Raw genomic sequence first — 18,254 nt, forward strand, 5'->3', positions numbered from 1 at the left:
TTTAGCAAAAGTAGCTTTTCATGTAGTTTCTAAGAGCCTCATTTTGAGTTTGCAGGCGGCGGAGGCCACCCATCAAACTCTTTCTGACGGAAAACCAACACTCCGGTTTTCTGCCTACCGGCTCAATTATGAGTTTACCACTGGGCCAGTGGGTGGAAACATCATTTCCGCCTGCTGTCCCAGCGGAATACTCACCACAACACTGACACCGGCTCGTAATCGAGCCGGCAGCAATGTTGCAGTGTGTCGGGTGCAGCAGCACCTGTCACGCTTTTCACTGCCCGTAATTCGGGCAGTGAAAAGCGCGACTGGGCTGCCCATAGGGGACACCTGCACTGCCCATGTAAGTGCATGGGCAGTGCAGGGGCCCACATGGGGTCCCTGGCACCCACTTTCCACCAGCCTTTGCATGGTGTGGGGACCGCCTTGCAAAGGCTGGTGGAAACACAGGTCGTAATACGGAGGACAGCACTACTTGCAGCACTTCCCTGCTGGATTGAGACCACCAGCACCTCCAGACCATCGGAGGTGCCCGTGGTCCGACCGTGATGGCTCTGCCATAGTCATAATATAGCGGTCAGACCACCCCTGTTGGCGGCGGTCCGAGCACCACTGTGAATTTGGCGGTCCATGGACCGCCAGATGTCTAATGAGGTCCTTAGTGTTGATTTCTTCTTTTCTGGCTTCGGTGAACCCACTCCTCTTGGAAGCGGCTGTAGATGTCTCCGCACAACGGATAAAGCTATACAAGTATTTCAAAGATTTCACCAGTCAACTGAGAAATCTCCAATAGGTAAGCAAACTCTTGCTTTTTAAGAACTGATTGAGCAGAGGTCATTGTATCTCAATTGTTTAGTGTAGTCATCAAACAAGACTCTCCATTGGTAATTTGGATCTTTGGTTGTTGACTTGAAAGAGGAGCAAGCATCAACAATACATTTCAAGTACAGTGAAACCTGTGGCTCCACAAAAATGACTGAGTGGACGTTGTCCACACCAAAAGCATTCTCTTAACAATTTTCATCCAGGCCTACAATTCAGCCCCAAATAGTAAGATAATCAGTTTATAAAATAAACATTTATATTCAAATGGTCATGCAATCTGAATGTGTACATTATCTAGTAAAAGATGCACAATATAACGATGCAGAGTAGTCAGAATATTAGGTAGGCAGGTTCTATAAATGAACTTCCCTATTCTAAATAAGTATAGAAAAAGGAGCAGGGTATTTCTAAGAGGCAGGTGCCTGAGTCAAATGAACCAATCTTTGAGGAATAAGTATGAGAGTTCAAGCTTGAACCTCAACACTCCAGGTTGTCAAACTACTCTACGAAACACATAATTAATACAAGAAAGAAAATTCTGGGAGGTTGACATCAGTTCCTAACAAATGGTTCAATCTGCTAGAGTTGTTTTCTGAGAGCAGGTATACTTCCTAGTTTCCCAGCACTGCACAAAGAAACTCACATCTGCATGACCTTGGATGTATCCTTGGTTCAGTTTGCCTGGTACAGGAGGATTTCCCCCACCATCATGATCTGCGTCCCGCAGCCAACTTCCAATTAATGCCTCTAACAGTTTCAGTCAATAAAAAGCCTTTTCCATCAAATGAGCAAATTGATAAGACACCTGCAGTGGGGAAAACATGAGACATGTAGAACATTTTAGAAACGTGAAATTCGTGCAGCTCAGGACTGGTTACAGATTAGACCGACTTTAGAAAACATGACTTCTGAACGGGTACTTTTGGCATGACTAAATATATGGTTACATTTGATAATATATGCATACAACCACCTACTAGAATTCAATGAATATTAATTTCACATGGGTTACACTGCTAAACACACATTTGGTATATATTGCTAATATATGTGTGGAACCCTAAATTATGAGGTTCTAAACTCTTCAGCTCCCAAGAGGCAAATCAGGCAAATCAGAACAAGATACAAATGTTCCTGAACATCTATTCACAAAGCTGTCTCTCAACATTGTTGGAGTAAGTCCTCATACCTTGAATTTATGCTTGAGGTTGGAGCAGTGCATCTGCGTTTCCTCCAGTAGGCAAAGCATGAATTCATCTTTAATAGCAGTTTGTGTCCTTCTCTGCTTATTTCCCTTTATAAAGGCTACATATGAGGTAGAATGGTCTCTGCGTGATCGAGGCTAGGTTGCCTTTGGAAGGTACCCTTTAACCAAAGGCACCTATCGCTACAGTGGAAGTACTCAAAACCTTTAATAGTATGATATACATTTACTATTCTGAGAGTGTGGCTTATGGCAAAGGTCATGTCACCCTAATTTTATTAGTTTATTCATCACATGTTACAGAGCAGAAACTCTGGCCCTCATTACGAGTCTGGCGGTCTTGAGACCGCCAAACTCACCGTGGCAGACTCACTGCTGCAGAGCTGGCAGTGAAGACTGCCGTATTTCGAGTTGTGTGGTTTGGCCAAACCCAAACCTCCTCATCTCTGCCTGGCCCGTCAGTGTGGTTGCACCGCCGTGGCCGGCGGTGACCTCCTCCAATCTGGCGGCAGGCCTCAGGCCGCCGTCCGGATTACGAGGTTGCACTCCGCCAGCTTTCCATGATGGTCACACGAAAAGCCTGGCAGTCACGCACCCAGCGACAGGAATCTTTATTCCTGTCGCCAGCACATACACATCTCCACATATGCACACATCCCCTCCACCCATCCATACACTCACAGGCAGCCCCCCACCACTTCACGCACGCATGCATTCACATACACACCCATTCAGCACACGCATACATGCACTCAGACACACCCACTCACTCGCATTCATTCATACAGACACCTCCATACATGGGCACATACATGCGCACACACATACACATACTCGCAGACAAGCACGCATTCAGCACCCCCCTCCACAAACACACACACACGCACCCAAACACACCACAGACTCCCTACCCCCTCTTTTGGATGCCCACTCACCTCTTCCATCGAGGAGGACATCCAGGAGGGGATGGGTCCTGGTGATCTTCCCTCTCCACCACCACTACGGCAGCAGGACACAGCCAAGCCGTATTACAGCACGTAATATGGAGGGCGGAGTCCTGCTGGCGTGGCAGTGCTGACGAGGGAATAGCCTCTGCTCAGCCGACCGCTAGAACAAATGATGGCTGCTCTCCGCTTCAAAAATGGCCGTGAGCAGCCACTACTCGTAATATGGCGGTCTGCTGACGCAGTAATGAGGTCCTCAGTCTGAAATGGCATCAGAACACAGTTTTATGCATAAATACGAGCACACTTTAACACATAAAAGCCATGGTCTTCAAAGTAATAATTTATATAGAGCTAGGTATGAGTGTTTAAGACTTGTAGAAAATTGTGTATAACTATTCTAAAGCCATGTGTTCAACCAATATATTTGGATTATGGGGATTTTTTTCACAGGACATGCTTTTTAGAGTTTTTTTTAGAATTGTGAGAAATCGGTATTTCTGATTTAGGTGGGTAGGGGGTTCTGTACCCTTAATGCATTGCTGGAGAAGTACCAGGTAAGAATGCCCCTTTTCTAACACAGTTGGATTTCGAGGGAGAGGTTGTTATGAAGGTCACAGAGTCGCCAGAGCTTTTGTGTGCTAAGTAATGTATTTTGAGCTATTTAATTTCCAACATTGTTGGCGAGAAATGCTGTTCAAATGAAATACAAACTTGAAAATCTCCCCATTTGAAGAATGATAAGAATGTTTTAGAATATTCCTCCACCATACATCATCGCTTTTTTTACAGGACATTTTAGGTTTTTGGGAGACTACTTCTAAGTAGACTACCACATTTCTTGCAGTCATATACCAAGGTGGTGTAAATTTATCTTGATATGACAAAGCCCTTTACCTAGCTCTGTAACTAATCCATCCTGTCTGTATAGCAAAGGAATTACAGCTCCATCTAGCAAATCCTCCAGTCATTCATCCTACAAAAAGGGGGTGGAAGTGATATTCAGCATGTGTCCCAGATCTCAATAAAGGAGGAGATAGCAAGTAATTCCACCTTCCCGCCAGGCTGATTCCACTGAGGAAACCAATGTTCAAAATCCCTTTTTTGGTGTTGAAAGCCATTTGAAGATGGGTAAAGATGAAAAGTTCATTTTAGCATGATTTATTTATGTTTCTAATATTTATTTCCAGTTCAGCAACACAATTATATATTGACCAATTTGGCTAGAAGATGTACAGTCTCACATAAAGTTTAATATAAGGTACCCAGTCATATTGCAGAGAAAACTAGATACAAAGCGGGAGGGATGTTGATGACTGATTGAAAATGAGGCTAGTGCTCATGTCCTAAGCTCCCAAAGATGTGTTTATGATACAGAGGAGAAGTGCTATAGTTTTAATATTTTTTCTATTTTATATATTCCCTTTTAGATAATATATTTTCATTTATTTATGGAAATGTGTCAGGTATAAATGCTCAAATGTTGATGTTGTTAAGGTATTTGATCAATGCAATGTGATAATTCAGGTTGCTTGAAAATATTCATGTTTGTTTTTGTGCGATATGAATTGCTTTTTCAGTATTGTTTTAAATAATGGACAAGGCATCATAGAAGTTAGCATCTCGATTCCTCAGTTATTGTTTTTAAACAGTAAGACACGTTTCATAAAATATAAGTAGAAGAGGGATTTTGTGCCAATTGTTTATTTTGAAAATGTTCAACATTGTTCAGAATGAATACGTAAAATGGAACATAGCACTATTGTCTAGAGGGCAACTTCAATCCAGAGATTCAAGACTGAGTTGTGGGCATCATCTATTAGCCATGAAAACATTTCCTTGCTGAAGACTATAGAGGAGACGCATCAAGTCCTCCTACCAGCTTATCTTCTGGTTGGAGGACAACATAGCTGCAAAGGTACAGAGAGAAGAACAGCAGCTGCTGTTTCATTACTGAAGATTACTTCTATTGTACATAAAAGATATTCAGTTGGACAGCATCTATTAAAATCAATAAGGCTCCTATTTTGTGCTAAACCTTGCTTAGTTGGCCTAGGGAAAGGAGGGGTTTGGCAATATTGATGAAAAGCAGCCTTAATAACCGTCATAATGTTACAATATTTTCTGTTATTCTCCCTTGTGACACATATCATGAGCACTATCTTGTTTATTTTCATAATAGCTGCCATTCATGTTATGTGTACTACGATAGTGTTTTAATTTTCATAATTCTTGAAAATGCTTTCGTGAGTGTGTCTGTTCATGATGAAAGAGGGTTTAAGGTCTTCTACGTATTTCTGTGAAGTCTCACAGGACTGACTGTTATCTAGTATGCACTTTCTTCAAGTAATGTTCTGTGGTATGTTGAGGGGTTGCATTCATCTGAGTTCGCTTTCTCATCTTGGCACATTGAGTAAGTCCTTCGTGCCAAAGGTTTAAGAAAACTCATTACTAGGCCGAGTTATGGGGAAGAATTCCAAAAAAACATAGCATTCGCATCCTTACATGGGGCTTGATCTTTGAGTAATCTTGGATGACACATGCAAGAGTTTTATAATTATTACTAAATAGTGGAGACATACTTTGTGATATTGGTCTCCTCATTCAGTTCAGATAGTTGCTCAATCTCTGCTGTGGGATTTTCGGGCACTTGAGTAATAAAAGGTAATTCACAATTTAGATTTCAATTTTGAATCTGTTCTGTAATGGATCAGCAACCTCTTTTGATATAATACTTCAGGGCACCAATTATACAACACCTTTTGGCTAGGGGTCTACCTAACGCAGGAGGTAGTGTAACTGTGATTGTAAATGCACGTGGTACATAATCTTTTGAAATATTTTGCTCATGGGTAGAGTTTTATGCTGTAGATCCCAATAGGGGAAATTTCAAAATATAAGAAGCTGCTGCAAAACTTGCTAACTATGAACCCTGTAGCAACTTAGAAGTCCTGTTAGGGACAAGAATAGGGTTAGTATATCAAGAACACCAAGCATGGCCTGGTTAACAACTGTCACATGTAAATAAAAAAATTTGGTTCGGTCCCATAAGTAATGAAAGGGCTACCTGGCCTTTATTAGCCGGGTAGTCATCAAATTCACTGCAAAAGAGGACTTTGAATCTGTGCAATGAAATCTACATGATCCTATTTAATATTCTCTATTAAATGAGGCAGTTAAAAGATATTGGAGGAGACGCTTCACTCACAACTTATCGTGGCATGCTTCATCATAGGTGTCCTCACCACACTACAGTAAGTGAATACCATTCTGGCAAACTCAACCAGATTAGAAGTTCTTATATAATTATTACTCTGGAGATAACCAGGGATCCAGTAATAAAAATATCTAAAGGTAAACCCAAGAATTTTATTTTATTAGTGAGTACCCTTGATATTGGAAGAAAGTCATAAGTTAATTCCAGATGAAATATAATGATTCATCAATCCATTCACCAACATATTTTGACCAGATTTACCAGCCCAAAGTGGCTATGGAATTCTTCAGGGCCTATCTATTCCATGTACTCCGTGTAAAAAGAATGAGATATAAGGCTGTCATACCTGTCTTGTATTGTCTCCTAATTTGGGATATTATATAGGACCATGGTCATAACAGAAATGCACCTCTGCTGTAATCACACATTCGTCAAGGAGAAGGTGTGCCTTTTACACCTAGGCAGATCCTCAAGCCTCAAAATCATAACTTGAAGCAAAAACAAGAGTGAGTGCTCCGGTAAGAAGAAAGCTGCACCTGAGACTAAGGAAAGGCAGAAAGCAAAACAGTGCTTTCTTCACAGTGGATTTTTGTGTTAGATGTACAAAGACACTAGGATTATCATGGTGCACTCCCAAACTCAGAACTCCAGCCTTAAGAGCCCAAGATTAGTGTGGCTGGGGACTTTCCTTCTCATGGATTTCCCCTGATGCATTGCATTTTGGGCATATTTTCAGTAAAACAAGAAAGTACTACTGCAAAAGTGAGTAGGTCAGGCCCAGGGAACCTTCCTTGGTCAAAGAGGAACTAGGATTGTCTGATAAGGTCCGCTACCCATAGGCTGCTGAACCAGTGCTTCATTTGAAAAACAAAGTGTGCCAGTGCCCGAAGCTCCTGCTCAGAAGTCTGCAGCCTCTGCAATTAAACTATGCTACCTGGTTGCATCTAGAATCCACATTAAGGGCCTGATTACGAGTTTGGCGGATGGTTTAGGCTGTCCGCCGTACATCCAACAGGGAGGTTGCCACCATAGTGGCTACCTCCATGCCGGGCACAGTAAGAGTTTCCCGCTAGCTGGGAGGGCCGGAAACATCCTACAGCAAAGCGGACAGTGAACATTGCATGGGTGCTGGCAAGGGGGACCCCCCGCACTGCCTATGCCAAGTGCATGTCAGTGCTGGGGCCGCCCTAGGGCCCCCTGCACCATTCTCCGCCAGCCTTTTCATGGTAGTGTTACCGCCAGGAAATCGCTGGCGGAGAAAGAGGCCATAATCCCCAGGACAGCGCTGCAATGTGGATTAGGACCGCTGCAACTTCCAGACTGCCAGGATCTCTGATCCTGGCAAATGCTGGCGGTCTGACCGCGGCAGGTCTGCCGTGGTCATAATGTGGTGCTCAGACTGCCGCATTGGCGGACGTCCGACCGCCACCGCAAGTCTGGCAGTCAAATGACCACCAGACTCGTAATGAACACCTATGTCTCCTTGATTCACTACCAGGTGACTAACCATGGAAAGAATCCAACTAGCAATTCCATAGCATTGGACTGAATTTCAGGTTTATGCTGCATCAAGAAGAGTTTTTCCTCAGAAAAACAATGACGTCCTTTATGGTATTTGGACTTAGAGTTGTTTTCAAACTTCTTACTTTAAGGTCCTATAGATGCCAATGTACTTGTTGTACTCCACCAGGGCCGCAATCAGTGCTTTGTCCTTCTTGGCAATATTTGCTCCTAACTCTTTAAATCATTCATTTCTCAAGTTCACCCTATTGGACATATGTTGACTTGGTGTCATTCTGTTATGGTTTACTCTATTTTCATAAATTGGAGTGGGATTTTTAATGTGTGTGGTTTTGAATTTTAAACTGTTTTCCCACTTCTGAACGCTTTACATGTTTTTGCTAAATTAAACCTGTCTGCTCTGTGTCAAAGTTACTAGTGGTTGAGCTCAGGTTTAAATTACTGAAACCTTTGACCGGACCTAAGAAATCAGGAACCTTATTACTTGCGGTAGACTACCATCCACCCCAAGTAGTATTTCACTTTGTCACATTTCCCATAGTAGGAGATCTGAAAAGTGATCAATCTTCAAAACGATTCCTTCTTTACAATACTGTATCCAATGGCGAATAAAATTACAACACCATCAATAAAATTGATGCTTCCTATAATAAATATTATTAACACCTGCAAGTACTGAATTCTGGAATATGTTGTTCATCTTGTACTTTTCTGCACCAAGCATCAAACAACCATGTCTGTTCATCACTTAAACACTTTGAAGCACCCATAGCAATTCATGTTTGTCATTTGGTATTCTAAATGCATTGTCTTTGATATATCTTTTTTGTCACAGTCACGGTCTCTATTTCGGGACAGTTCAATCAAGAAAATATAACTTATTCTTGGCCAGACATATTTTTCACTAAACTTTGACTTTCATTGAGTTTTGAAAATTTAAATGTTAGGCTAGGACTTTGTAGGATTTGCGGGCCTCAACCCATGGAACACCATCACCTTCTGGATCTGAGCAGAAGGCAACTGCCTTCTATTCAGAAAATTCTTGTAGAGTGAACTGATATGTGCCATGGCCAACTAGAAGCGTTCTTGGAAACGGTGTGGCTGAAGAATGTTTATAAAAGAACATTGCAATTCCTAGATGGACCCTAACCCGCTTTTCTTTCCATTTTTCCTTCAGATTTATTTTCTCTCTAGTTTATTTTCTTTTTGTTTTTCCACATAATTCAGAAGTGACTCGGGTGATGGGCCACATTTGTTTAAAATATGTTTAAATAAACAAAATACATGTGTTTGTTCATACTGAGAATGCCTCCAAATGTGTCATAAATTGGATATTCACGAAATACATGGTAATGAAAATTTTCTCACGTTTTCTCTTTTCTCTCTTTATGCAGGGCTGAACCAGTTCTTACTCGGATTCAACAAGATTATAAGCGAGTAATTCTTCCTTCAATTGACAATATCAAGCAGGACACGTTCGAAGTGCAGCGTTATGAGAATTCAGCTCATGGTTATAGTTGGGAATTGTGGTGCATGTACATTAGCCCACCCAAGGACTGGTGGGACGCGGGAGATCCATCTCTACCTATCAGGTGAGGGATTTCATTTTTACAAACACCTCTATTGATTCAATAAACAACCTGGCATTAGTTGATATAACATTGTGTACGAAGGTTAAGAGGATATTTGGAGTCTGGCAGGCTGCCTGTCAGGACATCTCAGTGGGTATCAGTTTACTGAAAGGGCTTGATTTGGCATTTGTTTTGCTAAAACATAACCCCAAAGTTGGGGTTTACTTCTTTAAAGCACAAAATAAATAAATAAGTAATGAACCTGATGCACTGGGATTTCTCCCAGGGTATTAGGTCCATTTCTGATGTTTCTTGTCTGGGACCACCAGCTTTTCCCTGCCAGTCTAGAACAGGAAAAATGAATGGCGGAAAGATTGCCCTAAGCAGGCCAGACTTTATCTCTTACATTCACTAGAAGGGCAGTAGTTGACTCATCAGTCAAAGGTTTCAGCAGGTGGTGCCAGGTGAGGCTTGAGTAGCAGAAACCTCATGCTTCTCCCACTTTCAAATGGAGTGAACAAACTGTGAGTTTGTCAGGCAGAGTATCTGCCATGTTTTGACTGATGTACCATATCTGTCAGCTCTGAATGACCCTGTGTAAGAGATGGCCTATGGGATATCTCTGATCTATGGCTACAGCAGTGTTCACGTATCAGCTGATGATAAGAAACAAGTTCTACTCTAGAATGCACTGAAATGTACTGAAATGAGCAGCTTGATTAATCGAAGCAATGTGATTGGCTCCTCTTGTAATGTCCTCATCGTCCGGCTCGTAAGGTAACAATATTGTTGCAGCTTATACTCCAGTCAGTGTCTCCATTGACTCTCCTCCTGAGAAAGTCAGTCTTCCACACATTACACTTATATTGTTACATTTAGCAAGAACAGAGTCTTCTAGCAAGTGGTTCTCATGAGAAAGACATTTAGCTACGAGCACATTTACTCAACACAGTGGAAAATTACAATTTAATTATCTGAGAAGGCATTTTATTATTCAGTTCAGAAATACAGCTTGACATGAGGCCGTGCAACTAGGCCAAGACCTTCGCTAAGTTAAGGCCTATAATTAATAAAGCTAAGACATAATGCATAACCCTTAATATGATGTACTACTACATTATCAAACATAAACTCCATATTTCATAATAATAAGCCAATAATAAGTATACTTCGTGAACATTGGCGGCCACTCACGTGGACACATTTTCAAATGCGTGCGTTATTTTTCTCTATATTATTACATTTTCTACGCAAATCCATCACTCAGAATACATGAATATTCATTAATATTTTTATTATAATACCTGCTCTAGCATAAACAAGTATCAATACCCATCCCCACCCAGATCGCTACAAATGGTATCAAAGGTGATGCCAGTCTCACATTGGTTATTAAATAAGAAGAGATACAGTTCCTCCTGCATTCTTGCCTTTTATGCAGCAACATGTGAACTGTGTACTAGTAGAAATCACAGTTTTGATATTTTAGTTTTATTGGACAAAGTGTGAACGTGCGATCCCTTGACCAATAGGGACTTGGGATGCAATTTTAGGAAATCTAACTTAGCCGGACTACACTGATGGAAGACAGCGCATTTGCCCATTTTCTTCTTGACGAAAGGCCATTACTTTACTGAGCGTCTAGAGATGTGCTTAACTTTAATGCATGAAGACTTTGCGTTTTCTGATCTTTGATGCTGAATCCTGATGCCTTGCTGACTGAACTGATGTCCTGATGATGAAGACTATTTTACCTTGCCGATCCAATTGAGGAGAGGTATACTGTTACGCATGTGTTTTGTTATGCCTATTTGCTTTTCCTTTCTAGGTACCAAACGCACTATTTTGATAGAGCCATAGTTAGATGTTTTCTAAATTTGTGTTGACTAAATTGTTTTGCATGAAACCCAACATGCTAATGCTAATCTGGTGATAGATAAGGATCATCACTTATGAAAATTTGCTAAAGGAAGTAACAGTCGATGTCTTTCCTTTGCTGAATATAAATGTATGTAATATTGTTTGCTCAGTTGTTCTTGTTATTAATTTGCACTGTAACCTTAGAATGTGTAATTTCTCAATCTTTGATTAGATTACATTTACTTCACCGCGTTGCGCAGCCAGTGATGTTTCTGTATGTTTATCATTTGATTTTGAGATTATCGTACGTGACTTTAACATTGTTAATATAGGGAAATAAATATAGTAACGTTTACTAAAAGGTGTGGTTATTCATGAATGAAAGGTCATGGTGTGCAATAATTACGGACTCTTACTGATTACTAATGCTATTGATCATCATTGATTGTTAATGTTATTGATTGGTTATTGATCTGCATATACTGGAATCTATGGTGGGAGCATCTTAAATGCGAGTCAAAAGGTTAATCTACCTATTTGCGTCCCTTTGTAAGTTCACTTATTAAGATCTGACGCGCTAACAGGTACCCATGGGTTATTGGCTAGAAGGAGGAAAACAAATGGAACTGTATTGGACATTGGAGGTACAATACTGTACATGGATTACAACAGACTAGAACTTTTTGGTTGCTGGCCATCTTTTAAATTAATTTGTTTTATTTTGATATTTGTTAAAGCATCATAGGTAACATTTCTTGTGCTTCAGTGTGTGCTGTGAATTATGATCAAATGTGGTGTAAGGATCTGTATTGCTTGGTTTTAATGTTAATGCAGCTTAGCAACGAGGTCCATTGGCATGCCATAGTGCAACACCTTCAGGGTTTGCAGAAAATGAAGTCGAATTTGTAGATTCATTCACTTGAATCTTTAGTTCATCGCTATGTAAAAAGAAAATGTCTTTGTCTACACTTTCTAAAAATCCTCTCTCCCCCACTAATAGACAATTGTGTGACTTCAGCTAGTTCTGTTTTTAAGGGACATTCTGGTTGTCATGGTTATTAATAGTCTCAATATGTTGAGGTCAAAGGAATGTAATTTCATCCTATAGCTTAATGTGTTGTAGAATTCTACTTATACCATTCAGTGGCCTCAAGGTACTATAAAGAATATTGAGCAGGTTTTTATTGTATAGCATCGTGACTGGCTTTTATAAAATCACTGAGGTCTCGATGGTTTGGTGCACTTCTTGTAGTCATGGAGGGAGCATTTACTACGTTGGAAGGAAAATAGTAAAGGCTCATCCTCTCCTAATTTGCATGAGATAAATTAGGTAGGGTTGAGCTGCAAAGAAGATTAATTTTACAAGTAACTAATGTTGTATTGCTTATGGATGAATCTAGCAAGAAGCATGTTAAAGCTGATTTATGTGTGTTGCAGGGAACGTGCATATCTAGATTTTTGAAGATTTGTGTTAATCTATCATCTGAAGTAAACATAGTCAGTACAGAATAGTGCACACAAGTATCATAGGGTTAATCTATTAAAAGGTAATCTGAGTTTTAGCAGTATTCATATTGAAGCTTTCACCTTTTTTAGGTCGGGCATAGCAGCGCGCAAGGGCTGTTTTTTCCGACTTATTGATATATATGTGGGCTTTAACCACCCCCACCTCACACCCATCAATATTCACTCATTTGTGGGCTTGCCTTTAAAAAATCCTTTCATGACAATGGTAAATGCTCTACGTTTGTCCTGCCTTGGGGTGATTTTGTTACCGTCTTGCAGACTGCCCCTGTTACATGGATAATTGCACGATTGCCAATATGTTTGACTGCGAGCAAACTTCTTTTTCCTTCTGTGTGTCTCCTTCATGCTCCTGCTCATGGCAGCTGTGGTGCTTTAAATTGGCTCGCTTATGTCAACTATTTTACTTTTAATTTTCACTCGAGAAAATGCGAGACCCATTGCATTGCAAATGCTTGTTTGTTTTGGACTCACCTTGTGAGAAGTCTGGGAAAAATTGGCATGAAAACTCCTTAATTTGAAACATCATTTTTTCTAAAGCAGGTGCTGGCTTAAGTAAAGGTTATGTTTCAGAATTAAAGAGCATTTGTATTCCAGGGCAATAATGTCATTTTCAAATTGGTCAGACCGGCAAAGAGCAGAACATGTCCAGCTATCATTTACTTGCTCCGCAGGCCCTACTATAATGTGGCAGAGTATGCTGGTGTTTTTGTATTCTACAAAGGGAGGCACTGAGCTTGCAAGCAAATCTTCATGGGGCAGAGCATATCATCATTTACTTGTTTCAATGAACACATAACCAATGACCCCTATCAAATATTCGGATTAGCAAAATTAGTTCTAAATAAATTACGTACCTAGGGCCTTGTTTAAACTTTTTGGTGCAAAACTGCACCAACGCAGTTTTGCACCAAAACTTTTTGCACTGCTTTCACCATTTTTTCGCACCAGCTGGGCACCATATTTATGGAATGGTGCAAGCCGGTGCAAACGGTAGGCTAGCGTTAATAAAATGACGTTAGGCAGGTTAGAGTCAAAATAAATGACTCTAACCTGATTAGCGTCATTTTTTTAAGCTAAGGGCATATTTATTCTCTGTTTGCACAGAATTAGAGTCATTTTTTTACTCTAATTCGGTACAAAACAAACTCCATGTTTATACTTTGGTGCGTGACCTGTCTGGCGCCAAATTTATGGACTTAAAGTCATTTTTTGGAAGTGGAAACCTACCTTGACTTAATGAGATGCAAGGTAGGCGTTCCCGTGCAAAAAATGACTCTATGGCCTTAACGCCATATTTATACTCCCATGCAAAAATGGTGCAAGGGAAGGAGAAGGGGTCAAAAAATGGTGCAAAGCTTTCTTTGCCCCATTTTTTAGAGCCTGGGTCAGGGCAGGCGTTAGGGGACCTGTGGGCCTATTTCCATGGTGGAACACCATGGAATAAGCCCACAGGTGCCCTCCCCAGGCCCCTGGGGCGCCCCCACCCACACCAGAGGGACTGCTGAGGATGGGGGACCCCATCCCAGGTAAGTACAAGTAAGATTGCATTTTATTTTTGAAAGTGCCATAGGGGGCCCTGAAATGGGCCCCCATACATGGCACAGGGTGCAATGACCATGCCCAGGGGACCCCTGTCCTCTGTGCTGGCAGTTGGGGTGGTGGGCATGACCCCTGACTTTTCTAAGGAGTCATGTAGCATGGTAGGTTTAGCACCATAAAATGACGCTCATCTGGTTAGAGTCTTTTTTTTTTTAACTCTAACCTGCCCTTTGCACCTGCTTGAACCATTCCATAAATATGGTGCCCGGCTGATGCACAGAAATGGTGCAAGCCGGTGCTAAACTTTTTGGCGGAAAACTGAGCTAGTGCAGTTTTGCAGCAAAAAGTATAAATAATGGCCAATATTCTGTAAGTTTGCGCCACTTTGGCGTCAAAAAATGACGTTAATGCAGCACAAAAAAGTATAAATCAGGGCCTTGGTGCTAGACGGGTCTAGCACCAAAGTATAAATATGGAGTAAGTTTTGCACCGAATTAGATTAAAAGAAATGATGCTAATATGGTGCAAACAGAGTATAAATATGCCCCAGAATAGAAATATTCCCCTAAATATGGCGTTAAGGCCATAGAGTGATTTTTTGCACGGGAACGCCTACCTTGCAACTCATTAAGGCAAGGTAGGTCTCCACTTCCAAAAAATTACTTTAACTCCATAAATTTGGCTCTAGACGGATCTAGCACCAAAGTATAAATATGGAGTCGGTTTTGCACCGAATTAGAGTAGAAAAAAATGACGCTAATTCTGTGCAAACAGAGTATAAATATATGCCCCCTAAAACCTCTCCTTTCACACAATTTTTCCTCTCCTCATACAGTTTTGTTGAAAAATCACAGAACAAAACACAGGACGCACAGTCAAATAAACATTCTGTTTAAAAAAAAAAAAAAAGTGGGGAGAAAAAGGCCTGAGAAGAAAAAAAAGTATGAAGAGGGAATCTAGGACAAGGAGAAAGACCATTGGCAGGGTGAGGTAAAAAGAAGGGTAAGGTAAAAAGAAGCAGGAAAAGGAAATTAATGGGGGCCTGCGGTGGAGGGTATAAATTAATTAGCCCAAAATGGAGAGCATGGAATGAGGGCACCAGTGGTTACGAGCAGAGAGAGGAGGCAGAGTATAGCTGTTGGAGGGGATGCTGGAAGAAAATACAAGAACTAGGAAAGCATACAGTAGCAATAATAGGAAGGAGTCTGGTCAGGAGCAATGCTGTTATGGAGGGAAGAAGACCCGAAAAAGCAAAGAAAAAGGGGATTTAAAGAAAAATAAAAAGTAGTAGTTTTTTCAGTTGTTTTCTCCATGAAAAGGACTGCACTGATATTGAAAGACAACAGTGCTCAATTTGTAAAAAATAATAATAAGTGGCAGTGCCTTTGTTAGGTGGCCACTGCTGCTTGCAGCATACATTGCTGCTGCCAGTGCTGCCAATGGCAGTACCAACACAACTATTTTCCGTCATACTCCAACAAATGTGATGATTCAGACTATTTCAGGCCCACAACCTATAAGAATGACTTTGGCAGCAGGCATTAGTCATTTTTAATCAATCAATCAATCAATCAATCAATCAGGGATTTGTAAAGCGCACTACTCACCCATGAGGGTCTCAAGGTGCTGAGGAGGGGAGGGGGAGGGAGTGGGTGGGTAGGTGGTGCTACTGCTCGAACAGCCAGGTATTGAGAAGTTTCCTGAAGGTAAGGAGGTCTTTGGTCTGGCGCAGGTGGGTGGGAAGAGTGTTCCACATTTTGGTGGCGAGGTGTGAAAATGATCTACCTCCGGTTGTAGTTCTGCAGATGCGTGGGACGGTTGCGAGGGAGAGGTCAGCAGAGCGGAGATGCCGGGTCGGGGTGTAGAAGGAGAGTCGTTTGCTGAGGTATTCTGGTCCGGTGTTGTGCAGTGCTTTGTGAGCGTGGGTGAGGAGTTTGAAGGTGATTCTCTTGTTGACTGGGAGCCAGTGCAGGTTTTTCTGCAGGTGGTCTGTGATGTGGCAGTGGTGGGGGATGTCCAGGATGAGGCGTGCGGAGGCGTTCTGAATGCGTTGCAACCTCTTCTGGAGTTTGGCCATGGTTCCTGCTTAGCGGGCATTGCCGTAATCCAGGAGATAGGCCAGAAGTTCTTGAGCTCCCTTGGATCCACCTTGGAGCTGTTGATGATCTTCTGGAGTTGGGGTGCGATGATGGAGCTTGCTTTGTTGAGGATGTGGTGAGGGCAGGGGTCAGATGGAGAGCTGGAGTGGATAGTGTTCATGATTTTGATGGTGTAGTTGTCATTGACGGGGTCCAGGAGAGCACGTGTTTAATATTGAATTATTAAACAGCTGTTGTTGTGGACATTTCTAAAGTAGATAAACAGCACCACCAGCTGGCATATTGTCATGAGTGCTGATGTAGACAACTACCAGTGTGGAGCACCGGAAACCACCAGCTTAAACTTAGCACTAATAGGTAGTCAAACAAAGAGTAGAAAAGCAGTTGCAAAAACAATCTCATGCTGTAAGACATGAGTAGATGATTGTTGCACAGTCATCCTTTTGCCCTGTTCACCCCTATTTTGTTTGCTGACTGGTGCTGATGGTAACCGACTCTGACTGTGCCCGGACCCTACTAGCCAAACATAGGCCAGTGCCATGCTAAAACACATACATTTAGTAGAGTACACTAGGTATTGGGGTACCCTTACAATTGGACTGACAGACCCTGTAAGACCTTAGTAGCTAATAGGGCACGGGGTTCAATATGCTCATAAGTTCCTAGTATATAATAGGGCATGAACGTTAGAGGCCCAGCAGACTTGCTGCCCTTTGTATGTGGGCACTGCTGGAGGTTTTCTGTCATTTTTAAATGCAGCCTGACTATGCAGATTGCATTTAAATGGAAACAGTGTCCCAATTCGACTTTGTTGCTATGGCCACTTTAGTGATAATCTACATTATTTTTTACATATTACGTACACCCAGGTTCTCCCCTAAGTGTCCCAGAGGTGGGGGTTCATGTAACCATAAGCAGGGTCCTTATAAAATATATTTTATAAAGCCTGGTGAAGGCAAACTGCTCACTTCATTTTCCCCCCATTGTAGATACTGGGCTCCAAAGGGGAACATTGTAATATTGTATTTGATTGTAAATATTGTTAGGAAAGCCATAGAAATATAATTCTAGGACTTAAAAGATTTGTTTTGATATATCCATTAATTTGCCATTGGTGAATTGATCATAAATTGTACAGAAAATAAGTTATGCATCTTTTCTATCTATAGGCAAAAATCTAGCCTTCTGGAGATCCCCCCTGATAAGTCTGTGCTAACAGGATTAGCAAGGCTACTTTAGTTGATAAGTGGCTGTCCAGGGGAGAGGATATCTGCCAAAGGGAGCTCTGCAGCTGCACAGGAATGCCAGATCAAAAGGAGGGATGATAAACAATCCAGCGTCAAAGGAGAGCAGGATAGACAGGGTGTACCAGGCCATATACTCCACATCCTGCACCCCTCAGCCAGATACTAGGCTTAAGGAAGGAATTTGCAGATGTTAGGAGGAGGAGAACTATGGAAATGAGCCATACTGGTATTTGGTTTTGTTAGCTCTGACTGGGCTGTTGAAATTTCAGCCATCATGGATTTTGGAAGACTGATGCTTTCTGGGACAGGAATATGCCACACTTTGGAGGAAGTGGTCATGCACCTTGGTATCACTCTGCATTCTATTGTTCAGAGGTGCCCCCTTCCTGATGCTGAGAAGCTGTGAACAAATATGTGGGAGGTGTATAGTCTCTCAGTTCTGCTGCCTGGAACTACAAGAGAAAGAAGGACTTCCTGATGGAATCAGGATCTGCACCACTGGCCTGCACTTCTGAGTAAACTGCACCTGCTGCACTCTCTGGTACTACAGCCCTGGTGACTGTGCCTTGCTTCAAGAAGGGATAAGAAGTGGACTCCCTGCAGCTACAGGCTAACAGTGCTTCACCTGCATCATCTTCAGCAAGAGTCCCCAGCCTGGAGTGCATACAGTGAACGTTTAAGGATTTGTCCAGGTGCATTA

General features: G+C 41.7%; 1 protein-coding gene across 1 annotated transcript in view; it reads left to right on the top strand.

The window, feature by feature from the left end:
- Positions 1-18,254, top strand: part of GALNT17 (polypeptide N-acetylgalactosaminyltransferase 17) — a 1,750,844-nt gene that overhangs the window by 763,863 nt on the left and 968,727 nt on the right. The window contains exon 5 of the mRNA XM_069226928.1: positions 9,106-9,303. Coding sequence (XP_069083029.1) covers positions 9,106-9,303 — 198 coding nt within the window. The remainder of the gene's footprint in view (positions 1-9,105; positions 9,304-18,254) is intronic.

This window comes from Pleurodeles waltl, chromosome 3_2 (genome assembly GCF_031143425.1).
Source record: "Pleurodeles waltl isolate 20211129_DDA chromosome 3_2, aPleWal1.hap1.20221129, whole genome shotgun sequence".
NCBI classification, from domain to species: Eukaryota; Metazoa; Chordata; class Amphibia; order Caudata; family Salamandridae; genus Pleurodeles; species Pleurodeles waltl.